General features: G+C 40.3%; 1 protein-coding gene across 2 annotated transcripts in view; it reads right to left on the bottom strand.

Annotated features, from left to right (window-relative positions):
- Positions 1 to 18536, bottom strand: part of ARHGAP26 (Rho GTPase activating protein 26) — a 419879-nt gene that overhangs the window by 266503 nt on the left and 134840 nt on the right. For both annotated transcript variants that reach the window (XM_021702216.2, XM_021702215.1), the window contains exons 9-10: positions 17238 to 17338; positions 7458 to 7552 (exon numbers count right to left, since the gene is read on the bottom strand). In XM_021702216.2, the coding sequence (XP_021557891.1) occupies positions 7458 to 7552; positions 17238 to 17338 (196 nt within the window). The remainder of the gene's footprint in view (positions 1 to 7457; positions 7553 to 17237; positions 17339 to 18536) is intronic.

Below are 18536 nucleotides of genomic sequence, written 5' to 3'. Positions count from 1 at the left end.
CATCTTCAAAACAATCCTGCAAGGGAGGTATGATTAGCCCTTGCCCAGAGTCGCACAGACTCTCAGATCTTCCGTAAATCTTCCAAGCCTCCACTATTCTTACTTTAACCAACCCTTCATTTTCGTGGAATTTTTTTCACCCTACCTATACTGGAATGCAGATTATCTGAGTATTTGCTCAAGTTTTAATTTAGATAACATCCAACATGTTAAGCTCCTGTAGTATCTTACAAAATAGTTCACCAAAGTCCCAAAGAACAAATAGTCTAACTCAAAAATTACATGTCCATAAGAAACAAAATAAACAACCACATGCACAAGGTACTGTATTATAAACTGTAGAAAATGATGTTATCATGCCTCTGGAAGCAAATGACCAGACACACAAATTTAGAGTTGAACAGAGGTATACAGAACATACCTAATTCAACAACCAGCCAACCACTACCATGAAAAGCTCATACACTGTGCAATGCACAGGACATACAGTGGGACGACAGAAGAGTTGATGGTGGGTGTGGCACATCAGGTTGGTGTTGGTCAGAGGAAAAGCCGTCTTTCTTTACCTATTCATGGGAAGTTTGCACTAGGAGGACTTCAGGTTTAGTTTGAAAGCAAAGTGAGGTGACAGCTTTTAAGAAGGAAAGCCCAGTAGATTCATAGTGTTTCATTAAACTTTCAGTCTCCACTGTTGGTAAAATCTGTGGCATGCAGTTATGCTTCATCAATGAGGGAGGGAGGGAAGGAGAGAAGGAATGAATTCAGAGTATTCCAGTCATGCCATCAATCTCTGTAAGAACAGAAGGATTAAGTCCCTGTGTTTGTTACATTTGTCCTACGGCTTTCTGGTCCTCCAAGTTTGCTGAAACACTCAACATCGCAGTTTACACTTTAGTTGCATGAGTGCGTATGTGTATGCATTTGTGTCTGCTCATTCTAAAATCAAAAGCAAACTCCGTGAAGGTGAAGACTATTGCTTGTCTTGGCCCCCATGCCAATGCCGGGAATGGGGCATGTAGTACTCCACGTAACGTCTTAAAATGTATGGACTTCTGTTGGAGTCAGCTAGTCCTGGAAAAAATAAAGCATTCTAATTGTTTCCTTTCCCCAAGTATAAACACCACCCCTCAAGAGACTACATTGATTCAGTGCATCAAAACGAAGCCTTTTATTTCTATTATTTTCCATATGGTTTAGTGGCTCCTCCTGGAAAACATATGGAAGAAAATATCCATGTGTCACATCTGTGAGAAATTTCTTTAAACAAATCCAGAGATGCTGGGAGAAGACTGCCACCATGATCCTTTAGCTTGAACAAATATTTTCTCTATTTCTGCTCATTAATTTCCATAGGATGCTGCATGGTGGAGTTAATTATTCAGAGTGACTGAAGAGAGGCACCGATTGGCAAGTATCAGTAACTCACATACCACTACCACTAATAGCTACTTTTAGATGGAATCCCATTTCTACCCATGAATTTTACATTGAACTCCCTCAAAAAAAGGGTGACATACTTTAAGGAAAAAAATGATAAATCTAGTCTTTATTCAATTAACCAATATAAAATATAAACCTTCAAGTGCTCGGTACTATGGCAAGGTAATACAAAAACACCAAAGAATGCTTCTGTATTAAGACATAAGAAAGAATGATTTTTTTTTTTAAGCTAAAGGAAGCTTAGGCTACCATCAAGAGTATCCAGAGTAAGATAGTTTATGTCAACACAAACTATCAGCACAACAGCACAAACATATGCTGTTTGTGAAGTGAGGCTTCTTGCCAATGGGATTTTTCAACAAATGTGTGCTGGCCCATCCATCTAAACGGCTCTCGGGGGTACAGCTGCTGCTATTACTGGTTTAACCAAGTACCACAAACTGATTGACAGCAACAACAGAAATTTAGCATCTCACAGGTCTAGAAGCTGTGAAGTTCAAGAGCAAGCAGTTAGCAGGGTGGGTTCCCTTTGAGTATGTGAAGGAGAATCCTTTCCATGCCTCTGCCCTAGCTTCTGGGGGTTTACTGGCCGTCTCTGGTATTCTTTGGCTTGAAGACACATCACCACTATCTCTGCCTTCATGTTCACATGGGTACATATCTACTTGGTATCCAAATTACCCCTTTTTATAAGGACATCAGTCATAGTGGATTAGGGCCTACCCTCATGACCTAATTTTAACTGGATGACCTCTGTAAAGACCCTGTTTCCAAATAATATTGATTTTTAGATACTGGGGATTAGAGCTTCAAGATATGAATTGAGGGATACACAATTCAACTCTTAAACATCTTCTAAGAAAGTAAAAAAATATTCCTCTTTGTACCATATTGTGGCAACATCCTACAACTACTCCAAGTTGTACACACTCACTTAAAGCCCTATAATAGTCTTAATGCTAGAGTCCTGAAAGTGAATTTAAAAACAAAAACAGAAGGTAAATTCAAAGCAGTATCACATTGATTTAATGGACATGATATCTTGACCTAAACAACTTTTCACTTTGGAATTGAAGAAAGACACCAGAGTTTCTACTAACGTTAACTTTTCAATGTTGGTAACAATAAAACCCTTTTGAAGGAAAGCCAAAGACATGAAAACATCAGCCTGTGACATATTTACTCAGAATAGTCCAGTGGTCTTCAACAAATCCTCGGGTCTGAACCTCCCCCCAAAACTAGTTCTGAGAAAAGGAATCAAAGAAAGGCACTAGAGAATAAGGGACAGATAAGATGATTATGTGGAATTAGGTAATTATGTAAAGTTACTATAGAAGGGTGTAAGATACTGAGAAGAGACTATAGGCCTAGTAGAGATATCAAAAGAAAAGCAATTAGATACAAGAATTAAAAGTAGATTTCTGAAATGTATTCAGTTTACAGAGAACCTCAGACACAAAATTCAAGAACTATGGATCTAAATCCCATACCTCTGAATTAACAGTTAATTTGATTTCCAGCTTGTTCATGGGTCAAAGAGTCACAGCACTTCTTCCTTTAGAATGTAAATGTCAGAGATTAACCCCTTTTCATCAGGATTCAGGAGGAACAAATAAACAGCAATGCATTGGGATACAATGAAATCAACTGATAAATGACACTGTTGCTTTCTGACTCATGCTAGTCTACCTAGAGAAACAGAAATGAGTGTCACCTTAAAAATAAAAGGGAGAAGAGGTGTACCCGCCAAAAGTAGCATTCATGGGACACCTGTATGCGACGTGCCTGGCGTCTGTGCTCTATCTGCACTGCCTCTTTAAACTGTTAGCCACGTGAGGATTTTCTGGAAGTCACAAGGCAGTAAATATAAGAACAGAAGCTAGTTTGCAGCGTTAGTTCATCCATTTGTTTATGATGCCACGTGCAAGTGATTACAGTGAGAAAGCACTTCTCAGATTTCACATCCAGCAAGCTGAACACTCAATGGTATCTCTGAAACCCAAGTACCGACAGTGCTGGGCTTAACGCTGGAAACGTTTCTAACATATCCTCAGTTTTGAGGCAGCAAGGTGCCCTGTGGTGAGTGCCCATGCACCTCAGTTCAAATCCCTCCTGAGCCCAGGGGAAGACTCACACCTCTGAACTACAGATTCCTCACCAGTAACATGGATTAATTGGAGCAGAATCCTCCTTGGACTGTAGTGAGGATAACATGAGAATGTATGAACAGTTTTCAGCTTCTAGAAAGTGTTCTCTTACTGCTGCTTCCCTCACCCCTCCTCCACCTTTAACTTAAGTGAGTTTTACGATGGTTTCTGCTGTTGCTTTTTTCCTGGTCATCTGTTATCAAAGGCTGGAAATCACCTTTTCTACTAGCTATACTCTTCTCCATGTGGGTTAAGAACTAAGCTCCTTCCTAAAGAAGCCTCAGTTTTTTGAGTTTGTTTTACTGTTGTTCCTTGTTACAATGTTTTTAATAAGGAAACATTTTTATACTCTGAAAAATCTGTATTGTGATAGGCATGGTGTTTAATGCACCAATTATTAGTGAGAATAAAAGACAAATGAAGAGCCTGTTCCAAAAGTGAACTTCAGAGTCTCCCTCCAGGAAAGTCAGACGGACTGTGTAGGTCTGGGGCAGGGCCAAGAAGTTGTAGTTCTAACAAGCACCCCTGTGGATGCTGAGTACAGGTGGTTCTCACCACACAGTAAGACATGCTGATGTAATCAACTCAAAAATACTGACCTGCTGGAATATCACTTCCTAAAGGCTATAGCCTCTGTTAAAAAATAACATAAAATATCAGCACTAAATCTAAAAGATGTAAGTATTCAGAAGAACCCTAAAAACCCACCATGTCATATATTCTAAGTCAAAAAATACTACTTTAGCATGTATGTATACCTTAACAGAGTAAAAACATTAATAGCCACTACATAAACATTTATAAATATAACCATTTCCTCTTTTATTTCCACATTTCCTAGGTGCTACACTTGCATTTTGTCCCTCTACCTCTCTAGCCATTCAGGTACAGCTGAGAAATCTGAGTAAGGCACAGGTTGGAAAGGCCACAGGAATCAATTCCTTGCTAAAGCACACTGGAGAAAAATCAAGGTGTAGGAATCTTCCAGAGGAGAGGACTCTGGGCAGAGTTCCCGGGAATGTTGCCAATGAACCCATGGAAATGCTTTTCCTTCTCTCCTTAGTACCTTCCTGGATGGTAAGAAAAATGCAGAAAGACACTAAGTCAAAACAGGAGACAGATAAGGAAAAATGCTTCCCAACTGTAACCTAGTCTTTGAGATCAAAGATAATGACCTATATAAAAAACAGAGAAGTGTTTCGTACATGTTCTGTGTTATTTTAGGTGACAGACAGGAGACACAGAAGACGCTCAAGCTCAGAAAACAAAGTTTCTTAAACTCCCAGGTCCTAGAAACAGGATGCACACATGGCATACCTAACAGGGCCATGTGGGAAAGACCCAGCACCCATGGGGCTACTTGTTAGAGTAGCAGAAGTGATGGGAGAGCCTAGGTGGTGGCTCTTATTGGAGTTTCCAAGGGAAAGGCAAAGCAGGGCAGGGTCAACAGTTTATTGGCTAGTTTGAAGAATTTCAGGGGGTTCTAAGCTATAGGAGTGGCCCTCCTCGCCTGGTGCCTGGACCTCAGATGATTAAAGCAGAGGAATATTGCCTCCTGGGGATTAAGGGCCTGGTGGAGGAGGTCTGGTTCTGGGTTGGTTAATTTGCATATCAATGGCACCCTCCAGGCTGTGCCCTTTGATCTCTAAGAATTAGTAGCTCTGGAAGGGACAGTCTCTCCCCAGATAGAAAGGTTTTTAAGGTGTGCCAACACCACAATATACAGAAAATTTAAAATACAAGCAATACAACAGAACTGGCTACTCACTTCCTGCTTACCAAGAGGAAATTTAGCAGCCTCTTTCTGAACCCCTACCGAAACCCCTCCGTGTCATCACCAGGGAACCAGAGAGAGCAACTTAGGAGAAATTCACTTCCCAAACCCACTCAGTATGTTCCATGTGACACCTTCTATAAGCTCTCAGCTTATAATTGGGACTTGCAAAGCTTTCAAGGGTATAATCAAGGGGAAAGATGGAAGTATGTGCAAGGTGGAAATGAGATGGAGGCACCACGTTGAGTTTTAATTGCCTAAAAAGCAACTCTCTAAAACTTCTGGGAAAACTTCTGAGGAAGAAAATAAGAAACGATTCAGCTTCAGAAATCATCTCCGAACTGGTTTTCAAATAAGGGACAGCTGCAATGTGAGGCACACCTTCTTCCAAATAACCATACAAAGAGACAATAGTCTCTAGAAACAGATGACAAGCATCAAACAACTAACTCTGCTTTTAAACATACCCGTCTTCTCCACCTCTTTCATGGTTGCCAACAATATGAATTCCCTTAGATTCCATACTGAGAACAGAGACGCATACAGGTACTTAAAGCATCCTGAGTTAGGATTTGTTTAAAACCAAGAATAACCAATTTTGGTGTGAGGCAGACATTTTGCAATTCCCCTATGCTACCTTAGTTCAACCTATGTCCTCATGCACCCCTTCCCTATTACCCTCCCACATCCCCAAACATGGTGAAGAACTGGGGTATTCTCTTTTCTTTACAAATTATGCTTACTTCTCATCATTTAGAGTCTAACCTTACAAAATAATCAAGTCTGGTGAACGTGCAGGACAAGCTAATTAACAAGTAACAGCTAACACTTGCTAAGCATTTATTATTTGCCATCCTGCCAAGCATTTTACGTGCATTATCTCCTTGAATCCTTAGAATTCTAGGAACTAGGTACTATTACTATCTCCATTTTCCAGATAAGGAAATCGAGGCCCTGAGAGATTAAGTAGTTATAGCTGAAAGTCACATGGCTACAAAGCAGCAAAGTCCAAATTTAGACCCTGGCTGCCTAACTTGAGAGTCCAAGGTATAATGACTAAGTGCTGAAGAGATGAGGTAGTTTCCATGAATTCCTGATTAAAGCAGGGCATGCTCCCCCTACGGGAGCTCAAGCAGCCTCCAGTAGTCACAGTGCAAGGAAATATCAGGGCACAAGAAGGCATTCCAAACCTGCCAACACCCCAGAAGACACTCAGTCTCTCCATCTTCTAGAATCAGGAAAAAGTAGCCCTAAGTCAATGTCCCAGAAAGGCAGAAGTACTGACTTCACAAAGCGGTGTGTGTGTGTGTGTGCGTGTGTGTGTGTGTGTGTGTGTGTGTTGGAATAAAGGGAGAAATGGCATTATAGGAGAATCATCCTGAGATTTAAGGATCTTTAATGCTGGCACTGCTGATCTTGAACAGACAGCACAAATACACTTAACATGTGGCTTTCACTCAAGGAATTAACCTGTTGCCAAGTACAGTGTTTCAAAGAATTGGAATGTTGTCAAACTAGCTTAACACCATGAAATGGTACAACTTAATGAGACTCCATAAATATTGAGGACTACAACACGCAGCTCCCTCTGCAAAAAGTGATTTTACAAGTGGTTTGCTGTCTTTCCTAGTGCATTACACACAGTGGTAGGTGAAATGCTACAACTAAAAGCTATCTTTTTTTAAATGAGTACAACTTGTTCCATCCTTCACTTTACCCCATTCCTTTTGGACCACTTTTTAAATTTAAAAAATTAAATATTTTTAAAGTAAAAAATCTCAAATAGTTCATATAATCATGTTAAGCAGTTTTCTTTAAACATCTACTCAACCTCCTAAGATAACACACATTACTTCTCAGAAAGCCCTAATGTTAAAGCTAACCAAACCAGAGGCTCATCACTGAACCTACAAGAGGGGAGAAGCTATGCTGATCCTTGCAGACCAGCAACTGGCCTGAGGTCTATTCCAAACTGAGTATCTGGAAAAGGAGGGGTAGGGTGAGATCGAGGACAGAAAAGCCCCGACTGAATGGAAAAGGTAAAAAATCCAAATTTAGTAATATCTGTTCCTGAGCAAAGTGTGACAGCTACTCACCTGTCTACTGCTTCTACGTCAAAGCAAAACCTCTTCTCGATAGAGTCTGTTTTCCGCCGGGTGCAGGATTTCAGGGTGACGGATTCATCTTCTCCCTGTTGGGAGCACACACACTATCAAGATGAGGCCTGAACATGGGCTATGCTATGTGCCTCTCCAGCAAACCACAAACGTGCCACATCAACAGGAGTGATTATTCCATCTTCTCAAGCCTGAGTGTTCATGACCCACAGGAAGGTGGAATGTTGATCAAAAACCTTCCCTCGGCCACAAGCCTCACGAAGCTAAAACCTATAAACCAAGTTATACTTCAAGCCAAACATCTCTAGTTTTAATTTAGTTCTAGCACATCATGATGGTACAGCATCAACCCATGCTACATAAACTCTTGTTGATAATGTTTGAAACAGGTTTAATTTGCTGGGTTTGTTTTTAATTAATTTATTTGAGAGAGAGCATGCACACGAAAGCAGACTGGCAGAGGGGGAGCCAGAGGGGGAGGGAGAGGGACAAGCAGACTCCTCACTGAGCACAGTGCTCAATGGGGGGCTCGATCTCATGACCCTGAGATCATGACCTGAGCCCAAACCAAGAGTTGGACACAACTGACTGAGCCACCCCGGTGCCCCTAATTTGCAGGGTTGATAAGGGTTAAACCAGATGACCTGCAGTCTCCTCCCAACTCTGAGTTTCTACGTTTCACTGCCTTCACTTTTTCAGGAAGGCCTTCCTGGACCAGGTCAAATATCCCCAAGACATGTTCACATAGCACCATCGTAGCTGGAATTGTCCATTGATGAGGGTGATGATTTCAATCATGTCTCCCTCCTCATTATACTCCAAGCTCCCTGAGGGCAGGGACTGTGTCTGTTCTTGCTGATTCCTGTGTTCCCAGAGCCCAAATAGGCCCCAGAACAGAGGATATGCTCAATAAATAGGTTTTTAACAGCTTTATGACAGTGTAGCTAATGTATAATAAACTGTACATGTCAATTTATGAGTTTTAACTTCTGTATCTCTCCATAAAATCAACACCACAATCAAGCTAATGAACATTTCCATCACCCTCAGAAGTTTCCTTGTCCTTTGAATTCCATCCCTTCACCCAGTTCAGCCTCAGGCAAATACTGAATCTGCTTTCTTATCATACAGATTAATTTGCATATTCTATAATTTCATATAAATGGAATCACACAGTATGTGCCCTTTTATTTCTGACTTCTTTGACTTGGCACAATTCTTTTGCAATTCACCTATGTTGTGCAAATCAAGAGTTTGTTTCTTTTTACTGCTGAGTAGTATCCCATTGTACAAAGGTAATCCAACAGTCTCATCACATAGTGCTCTTTTATTGCCTAAAAACATAGGGGTTTCTCTTCCTGATTTCTTCTCTTTTTCCCATGTAAGAATTTAGGGTTCATGTTTCTCCTGCCTTTGCCAATCTTCTTCTCTAAACAAGTGGGAAAACTAGCAAACATGCCTAATTTGTTGAAATAGGAAATGTGACTGCTTATGGTGAAACTTAACCACCCCCTAGTATCACAATACCACACAAAATACAGAAGACCTAGCAAGAGATGGTTTATATTCACAAGCCTTACATCTACTGTGTTTTTTAGGGGGTGGAGAATAGCAGGTGGAAAGGTCCTGTGGTCAGGGTCCACGGAGCCTGGGAGGAATTGAAAGCCAGCCAATATGGCTCAATCCCAGAGCAAAAGGCAGATTGGCATGAAAGAGTCTGAGGGAATCAAGAGCCAGATCATGCACATTGTGGTCCATAACCTGAGAGCACAGGAAACATAATGAAGGGTTTCAAGCAAGGGAAGGGACAAGGTCACCTTTGGACTGCTCCAGACCTCACACAGAGAGAGCTGAGAGCTGCCTCAACTCAGAGGTTAGGATATAGGGGAATTCTCTTTCACCACACACAGGGTCTAGTCTCCAAGATGATGGAACAAATCTGCTCACATATCCTTGCCGGAAGCTAAGAGAAAAGCAGGTAGTTTTACAGGAAAATAATCAAATGAAATGGACAGCAAAGTGAAGGAAGGAAAGGGAAGTGAAAAAGCATGTTAGAGAGAAAAAAAACCCACCCTATTACCTGTGTTAAGTCTACCTCCACCTCCTAGGAGAGCTCTCTACAAACACATATATCATATAGAAAGATGTCACATGATTCTCCTGTACAAACTGAGGTGACATCACCTCCAGAAAGCTGAGCAAATAGTGATGTCAGGGAGAGCCACTATTTTATATATTTTTCTATTCTTGTTACTATTACTAGCAGCAGCAACGTCCGATTCAGGAGATGCAGACTCCAGAATCAGGCTGTGAGTACTGGCTCTGTAACTCATAAGTTTTATGGGCTTTATAAATCATTTGCTCTCTCTAGATCTCGATTTCCTCCTTTATGAAGGAGAAAACTGGATCAAACAGGATAATGTAGACAATACATGGACTTAGAAAAATATAAAATAAATTTAAGGAATTATTAGGAAAATTAATTATTGTACTGTCAAGCTCCTAATGCAGAACTCATTGTGTGTGAAGCTCTCTTCCAAGAGTATATATACTAATTCATATAAACTTCTTAACAACCCAGTGATGTGTTTACTATTAACTCACTGAAGACATGGGAGTCCCAAACATCCACCATAATTGGTCTCTGTCATTCACTTTCCAGTGGAATAAGACCAAACACAAAAGTTCTTCTTTTAAGGCTTAGGAAAGCACAAGGTCAAAAGCCCCAAAATAAAGACTGTGTGAGAGAATAATTTAGTGATGCTCATTTCTAGAAAGACAGAATTGGAAAAGGACTATGGCTCAACCCAAGGGAGCAAGTCTAACTATTGCCTTTGTATAAAAACTAGGGAACACCTAGTGATTAATGTTTAATATCTCTTCTGACTCCATAAATTTCTTTATGTTTCTATATTTAAACAATGTTGTTTTCCTGGCATTACTCCACTCCTGAAACATTAAAAGAGCTTTGGTGTATTCTTTTGTAATACATGGAAGGAAAAGAGATGCTGACAAATTCCTGTATTGTGGACTAAGTAAAAGAAAGCCAGGAAGAAAAACTGGAAGTGGTACAGAGCAAAGGGGCAGCCTGATAGAGTAGCCAACAGTAATGACAGATGCATCTAACATTACTGAGCCGGGCAGTCTAATTTCAAAGCTGATGCTCTTAGCCTCTGTAATGCCCCCCTATACACATACACACACACACACACACTGCACCACAGTGCACCATAGAGAGTACCAGAGATGGAATGCTTACTGGGGACTAATTTATCAACATATTAGATACAGCTTAAAAATTATTTAAACATAGAATCAAAGAAATTATGCAGAATGGAATCCAGAGATACAAACAGATGAAAAATATAAATGCTTCTGTTAAAAATATTTAGCTATCTTCCAAAGGAATTATGTCCAGAAGGCGATATGGGGATGAGGCAAAATTCAAAGTGATAAATGGTAAGAATTTCCCAAAGTTACTAAAAGACACCCATCCCCAAATACAGAAAGGCCCCAAATTCCCAAGCACAACAGAATGAAAAAAAAAAAAAAATCATACATATGACCATCATAATGAAATGTAGAATACCAAAAGGAAAAAAAGATATTAAGAACAGCCAGAGAGAAAAGACCCATCACCAGGAGAGGAAATGAGCTCAGGCTGCAGCTAGCAAGCCCAGAGGAAAGGAGAAAGGCTGGAGCACAGTGGGGAGCTCTACAGCAGTGACCTGCAGGGCCTATGATCAGAGCCAGCTGCAAGAGTATTTCTTTTTTTTTCCTTTTTTTTTTCCTTTTATTATTTTTTTATTGTTATGTTAATCCCCATACATTACATCATTAGTTTTAGATGTAGTGTTTCATGATTCATTGTTTGTGCATAACACCCAGTGCTCCATGCAGAACGTGCCCTCCTCAATACCCATCACCAGGCTAACCCATCCGCCCACTCCCCTCCCCTCTAGAACCCTCAGTTTGTTTTTCAGAGTCCATTGTCTCTCATGGTTCGTCTACCCCTCCGATTTCCCCCCCTTCATTCTTCCCCTCCTGCTATCTTCTTCTTTTTTTTTTTTCCTTAACATATATTGCATTATTTGTTTCAGAGGTACAGATCTGAGATTCAACAGCCTTGCACAATTCACAGCGCTTACCAGAGCACATACCCTCCCCAGTGTCTATCACCCAGTCACCCCATCCCTCCCACCCCACCCCCCACTCCAGCAACCCTCAGTTTGTTTCCTGAGATTAAGAATTCCTCATATCAGTGAGGTCATATGATACATGTCTTTCTCTGTTTGACTTATTTCGCTCAGCATAATACCCTCCAGTTCCATCCATGTCGTTGCAAATGGCAAGATCTCATTCCTTTTGATGGCTGCATAATATTCCGTTGTATATATATACCACATCTTCTTTATTCAATCATCTGTCGATGGACATCTTGGCTCTTTCCACAGTTTGGCTATTGTGGACATTGCTGCTATAAACATCGGGGTGCATGTACCCTTTCAGATCCCTACTTTTGTATCTTTGGGGTAAATACCCAGTAGTGCAATTGCTGGATCATAGGGTAGCTCTATTTTCAACTTTTTGAGGAACCCCCATACTGTTTTCCAGAGTGGCTGCACCAGCTTGCATTCCCACCAACAGTGTAGGAGGGTTCCCGTTTCTCCACATCCCCGCCAACATCTGTCATTTCCTGACTTGTTAATTTTAGCCATTCTGACTGGTGTGAGGTGGTATCTCATTGAGGTTTTGATTTCGATTTCCCTGATGCCGAGCGATATTGAGCTCTTTTTAATGTGTCTGTTGGCCATTTGGATGTCTTCTTTGGAAAAATGTCTGTTCATGTCTTCCGCCCATTTCTTGACTGGATTCTTTGTTCTTTGGGTGTTGAGTTTGATAAGTTCTTTATAGATTTTGGATACTAGCCCTTTATCTGATAGGTCATTTGCAAATATCTTTGCCTATTCTGTCGGTTGTCTTTTGGTTTTGTTGACTGTTTCTTTTGCTGTGCAAAAGCCTTTTATCTTGATGAAGTCCCAATAGTTCATTTTTGCCCTTGCTTCCCTTGCCTTTGGCGATGTTTCTAGGAAGAAGTTGCTGTGGCTGAGGTCGAAGAGGTTGCTGTCTGTGTTCTCCTTTAGGATTTTAATGGACTCCTGTCTCACACTGAGGTCTTTCAACCATTTTGAGTCTATTTTTGTGTGTGGTGTAAGGACATGGTCCAGTTTCATTCTTCTGCATGTAGCTGTCCAATTTTCCCAACACCATTTGTTGAAGAGACTGTCTTTTTTCCATTGGACATTCTTTCCTGCTTTGTCCAAGATGAGTTGACCATAGAGTTGAGGGTCCATTTCTGGGCTCTCTGTTCTGTTCCACTGATCTATGTGTCTGTTTTTGTGCCAGTACCATACTGTCTTGATGATGACAGCTTTGTAATACAGCTGGAAGTCCGGAATTGTGATGCCGCCAGCTTTGCTTTTCTTTTTCAACATTCCTCTGGCTATGCGGGGTCTTTTCTGGTTCCATACAAATTTTAGGATTATTTGTTCCATTTCTTTGAAAAAATGTGGATGGTATTTTGATGGGGATTGCACTGAATGTGTAGATTGCTCTAGGTAGCATTGACATCTTCACAATATTTGTTCTTCCAATCCATGAGCATGGAACATTTTTTCCATTTTTTTGTGTCTTCCTCAATTTCTTTCATGAGTATTTTATAGTTTTCTGAGTACAGATCCTTTGCCTCTTTGGTTAGATTTATGCCTAGGTATCTTATGGTTTGGGGTGCAATTGTAAATGGGATCGACTCCTTAATTTCTCTTTCTTCTGTCTTGTTGTTGGTGTATAGGAATGCCACTGACTTCTGTGCATTGATTTTATATCCTGCCACTTTACTGAATTCCTGTATGAGTTCTAGCAGTTTTGGGGTGGAGTCTTTGGGGTTTTCACATAAAGTATCATATCATCTGCAAAGAGTGAGAGTTTGACTTCTTCTTTGCCAATTTGGATGCCTTTTATTTCTTTTTGTTGTCTGATTGCTGTGGCTAAGACTTCTAATACTATGTTGAATAGCAGTGGTGATAGTGTACATCCCTGTCGCGTTCCTGACCTTAGGGGGAAAGCTCTCAGTTTTTCCCCATTGAGAATGATATTCGCTGTAGGTTTTTCATAGATGGCTTTTATGATATTGAGGTATGTACCCTCTATGCCTATACTCTGAAGAGTTTTGATCAAGAAAGGATGCTGTACTTTGTCAAATGCTTTTTCTGCATCTGTTGAGAGGATCATATGATTCTTGTTCTTTCTTTTGTTAATGTATTGTATCATATTGATTGATTTGTGGATGTTGTACCAACCTTGCAGCCCAGGGATAAATCCCACTTGGTCGTGGTGAAGAATCCTTTTAATGTACTGTTGGATCCTATTGGCTAGTATTTTGGTGAGAATTTTTGCATCCATGTTCATCAGGGATATTGGTCTGTAATTCTCCTTTTTGATGGGGTCTTTGTCTGGTTTTGGGATCAAGGTAATGCTGGCCTCATAAAATGAGTTTGGAAGTTTTCCTTCCATTTCTATTTTTTTGGAACAGTTTCAGAAGAATAGGTATTAATTCTTCTTTAAATGTTTGGTAGAATTCCCCTCTCTTTTTGGAGATTTTTGATGACTGCTTCAATTTCCTTAGTGGTTATAGGTCTGTTCAGGTTTTCTATTTCTTCCTGGTTCAGTTTTGGTAGTTGATACATCTCTAGGAATGCATCCATTTCTTCCAGGTTATCTAATTTGCTGGCATAGAGTTGCTCATAATATTTCTTATAATTGTTGTATTTCTTTGGTGTTGGTTGTGATCTCTCCTCTTTCATTCATGATTTTGTTGATTTGGGTCATTTCTCTTCTCTTTTTGGTAAGTCTGGCCAGGGGTTTATCAATCTTGTTAATTCTTTCAAAGAATCAGCTCCTAGTTTCGTTGATCTGTTCTACTGTTGTTTTAGTTTCTATTTCATTGATTTCTGCTCTGATCTTTATGATTTCTCTTCTCCTGCTGGGTTTAGGCTTTATTTGCTGTTCTTTCTCCAGCTCCTTTAGGTGTAGGGTTAGGTTGTGTACTTGAGACCTTTCTTGTTTCTTGAGAAAGGCTTGTATTGCTATATACTTTCCTCTTAGGACTGCCTTTGCTGCAACCCAAAGATTTTGAATAGTTGTGTTTTCATTTTCATTGGTTTCCATGAATTTTTTTTAATTCTTCTTTAATTTCCTGGTTGACCCATTCATTCTTTAGTAGGATGCTCTTTAGCCTCCATGTATTTGAGTTCTTTCCGACTTTCCTCTTGTGATTGAGTTCTAGTTTCAAAGCATTGTGGTCTGAAAATAGGGAGGGAATGATCCCAATCTTTTGGTACCGGTTGAGACCTGATTTCTGACCTAGGATGTGATCGATTCTGGCGAATGTTCCATGGGCACTAGAGAAGAATGTGTATTCCGTTGCTTTGGGATGGAATGTTCTGAATATGTCTGTGAAGCCCATTTGGTCCAGTGTGTCATTTAAAGTCTTTATTTCCTTGTTGATCTTTTGCTTAGACGATCTGTCCATTTCAGTGAGGGGGGTGTTAAAGTCCCCCACTATTATTGTATTGTTGTCGATGTGTTTCTTTGCTTTTGTTATTAATTGCCTTATATAATTGGCTGCTCCCATGTTAGGGGCATAGATATTTACAATTGTTAGATCTTCTTGTTGGATAGACCCTTTAAGTAGGATATAGTGTCCTTCCTCATCTCTTATTACAGTCTTTAGTTTAAAATCTAATTCGTCTGATATAAGGATTGCCACCCCAGCTTTCTTTTGGTGTCCATTAGCATGGTAAATGGTTTTCCACCCCCTCACTTTAAATCTGGGGGTGTCTTTGGGTCTAAAATGAGTCTGCAAGAGTATTTCTATCCTACACATTCTTCATGTGACTGTAATACTCCTCCCATCAAGAGGCTGGTCTGCATCCTCTCCCCATGAAACTGGGTGGGCTTGGGGGGCTTTTAGGACTGCTTCAACCAACAGAGCTCTATGACTTCTAAGGCTACATGCAGTCTCTGCTTTCACTGCTGGAATATTCACTCTTGACATCTTTAGCTGCCCTGAGGCCACCATGCTGCGAGGAAATCCAAACTATCTCCCATTGAGAAACCAGATGGACAGGCCCTGAGACTATACAGAGCAGGCAGGAAAGAGGGAAGGGGAGGAAGGAGATCAGGAGAAAGAAAGAGAGTCATGGCTGACCAGCCTTCAGCTGCTTCAAACCCTCACTGTTCCAGCTCCTGCTACCATCTGATTGGAACCCCCTGAGAAACCCTGAGCCCAAAGCACCCATCCCAATGCTCACCCAATTCCTGACCCATTCAGAAACTGTGAGAAATACTAAAATGACTGGTGTTGTTTTAAAAGTTGGCAAGTTTGGGCACCTGGGTGGCTCAGTCGGTTAAACATCTGACTTTAGCTCAGGTCATGATCTCGGGGCCCTGGGATCGAGCCCTGTGTCAGGCTCCCCACTCAGTGGGAAGTCTGCTTGTCCCTCTCCCTCTGCCTCTCTCCCTCTCCCCCTGCTCATGCTCTCTCTCTCTCTCACATATAAATAAATAAATAAAATCTTTAGAAAAAAAAAAGTTGCTAAGTTTTTCAGTGATCTGTTACACAGCAACAGATAATCAGGACACCTAAACCATTAGCTTGCAGCCCTCTTTGTATCAAGTAAGAGTGATATCCATCAGTTTCACAGGACAAGGCCATCCAGGAATTTCTAGCATCTAAACACATTTGACATACTTAATATTATATATATGTGAAATACAAGAATCTTTCTTAGTTGCAGCTCCTAATAGAACTTAAAGCTAAGAATACTCGCCTTGCTATAGTTACTGTCTAGGGTACTATTCCTCCTAGAACTATTGTGTAAAAGTAAGGAAAACTACAGCAAAGCAATCTTGCGAAAGAAGAACAAAGTTGGAGATATCACAATCCCAGATTTCCAGATACACTACAAAGCTGTAGTGATCAAAACAGTATGGTTCTGGCACAAAACCAGACATATAGCTCCATGGAACAGGATAGAGAATCCACGGATAAACCCACACCTATATGATCTATTAATCTACAATAAAGGAGGCAAGAATATACAATGGGGAAAACACAGTCTTCTTCAACAAATGGTGCTGGGAAAACTGGTCAGCCAAATGCAAAAGAATGAAACTGAGATATATATATAAAGGAGTATTACTCAACCATGAAAAAAAACGAGGTATTCCCACTTGCAACAACATGGATGGACCTAGAGGGTATAAATGCTAAGTAAAATAGGTCAGACAGAGTAAGACAAATACCATATGATTTCATTTAAATGTGCAATTTAAGAAACAAATGAACCAACAAAGAAAAAGCAAATGTCCAGATGGACAAAAAAACAGACTCTCAAATATAGAGAACAAACTGATGGTTGCCAGACGGAAGGTGAATGGAATAGATAAAGGAGTTTAAAAGTCTACGTACTGTGACGAGCACTGAGTAATGTATACAATTGTTGAGTCATTATACTGTATACCTGAAGGGAAATTTAATACTGTATGCTAATTATACTTCAGTAGAAAAAAAAAAAAACTTAAAAAACAAAAAAAGAAAATGACAGTGACACACTGAAGGTGTTGCTATACATATGCATTATAACCATCCTACGTTAGCCAAGCAAATCAAGCATGAAATTTAAAAAACGAACTCACCCCCTTTCCTCCTGACTTTTGGTCAAATGGTACCATGGTGATTTGTTTGGAATCCCGTTGATAGGTACAGTAGTGCTTCACCCAAGAAGTTCCAAAGTGACCTGCAAGGTAGTATTTCCCATGAAACATCTCTATGTGTCGAACGCATGCTGGAAATACACACAGCCCACAACCCACAGTGCTCACCTACCCTTAAACTGTTTCTAGGGGCAATGTATTCTCCACCAGCTAGACTGGAACAGGCAGAAATCTGATCCCACGGGCTGGAAATGGAATTGACCCAGGGCTTTCCCCAGGGACCAAGGAAGACTGTTTCCCACTAAATGCTGCATCCAATGGGTCTTAAAATATAAGGGAAGTAGAGGTTCCCTGGGGAAATTAATTCTCTTTCCCATCATCAATCTCCACTTGAAGTTTCCTTCTCCCCTGACAGAAGTAAGATGATTGAGGAAAGAACAGAGAAAAGCTCCTCAAAGTGCCTGTCACTGTTCCCATCTGGTGTGATGACTTCATGCTTCCCACACAGCTGCTCTGCAACTCTCTGCAAAGACATACAGAGGTTCTGACCTATTGCCAAACCCCTAATCTGTACTTTACCAGACTCAAGATGATCTGAAAAGCAGACAGGCAAACTCTGACACAAAGATGTAAATGGAAGTAACTATAAATACCCAAATGTAATCTAAGGAGTCTGTCCCTCAATATTATCCCTCAGGAAAGAGGGAGATGCCCTTCAGTCAAATCCTGATTTTACCTGGTGGTTGGCTAACTACTTTATCTTGAATAACAAAATATTATTAGAGAAAGAAGGCATAATCAGCATTATTAGCCTCCAAGGTCCTCAATCAACACTAGCCTTAGATGCTCAAAGAGATCACAGAGCAGAAATGGTTTTGTTGTTGTTGTTGCTGCTGTTGTTTTTAAGTAGTAACATGAGATTTAACAAAGATTTAGTAGTTATTTTTCAGGGTATCAGTGCCCATAGCAAATGTGGAATATTACGTAGGAAATGAAAAAAGTAAAAAGCAACACAATAAGTGTCTACATTGAAGCATCAAAGACAAAAATACCAACCATTCTAATTTATTTTTGTGGCTCAGAGAAAAAATTCCAAGGATAGCACAACACAAAGATTCCTAAAGTTCTGTATCTTAAATCATCTGAGCATCCAAACAAATAAGAACAGTACTGGACTTGGATTTAGCCTACTGAATAGAACAGAAATCCTTAAGTCCATCCTGACAATAAGATGGATGGATGGATGGATGGATGGATGGATGGATGGATGGATGGATGGAT

Source organism: Neomonachus schauinslandi, chromosome 7, assembly GCF_002201575.2.
Source record: "Neomonachus schauinslandi chromosome 7, ASM220157v2, whole genome shotgun sequence".
Taxonomy (NCBI): domain Eukaryota; kingdom Metazoa; phylum Chordata; class Mammalia; order Carnivora; family Phocidae; genus Neomonachus; species Neomonachus schauinslandi.
This window is presented reverse-complemented; position numbering and strand designations above follow the sequence as displayed.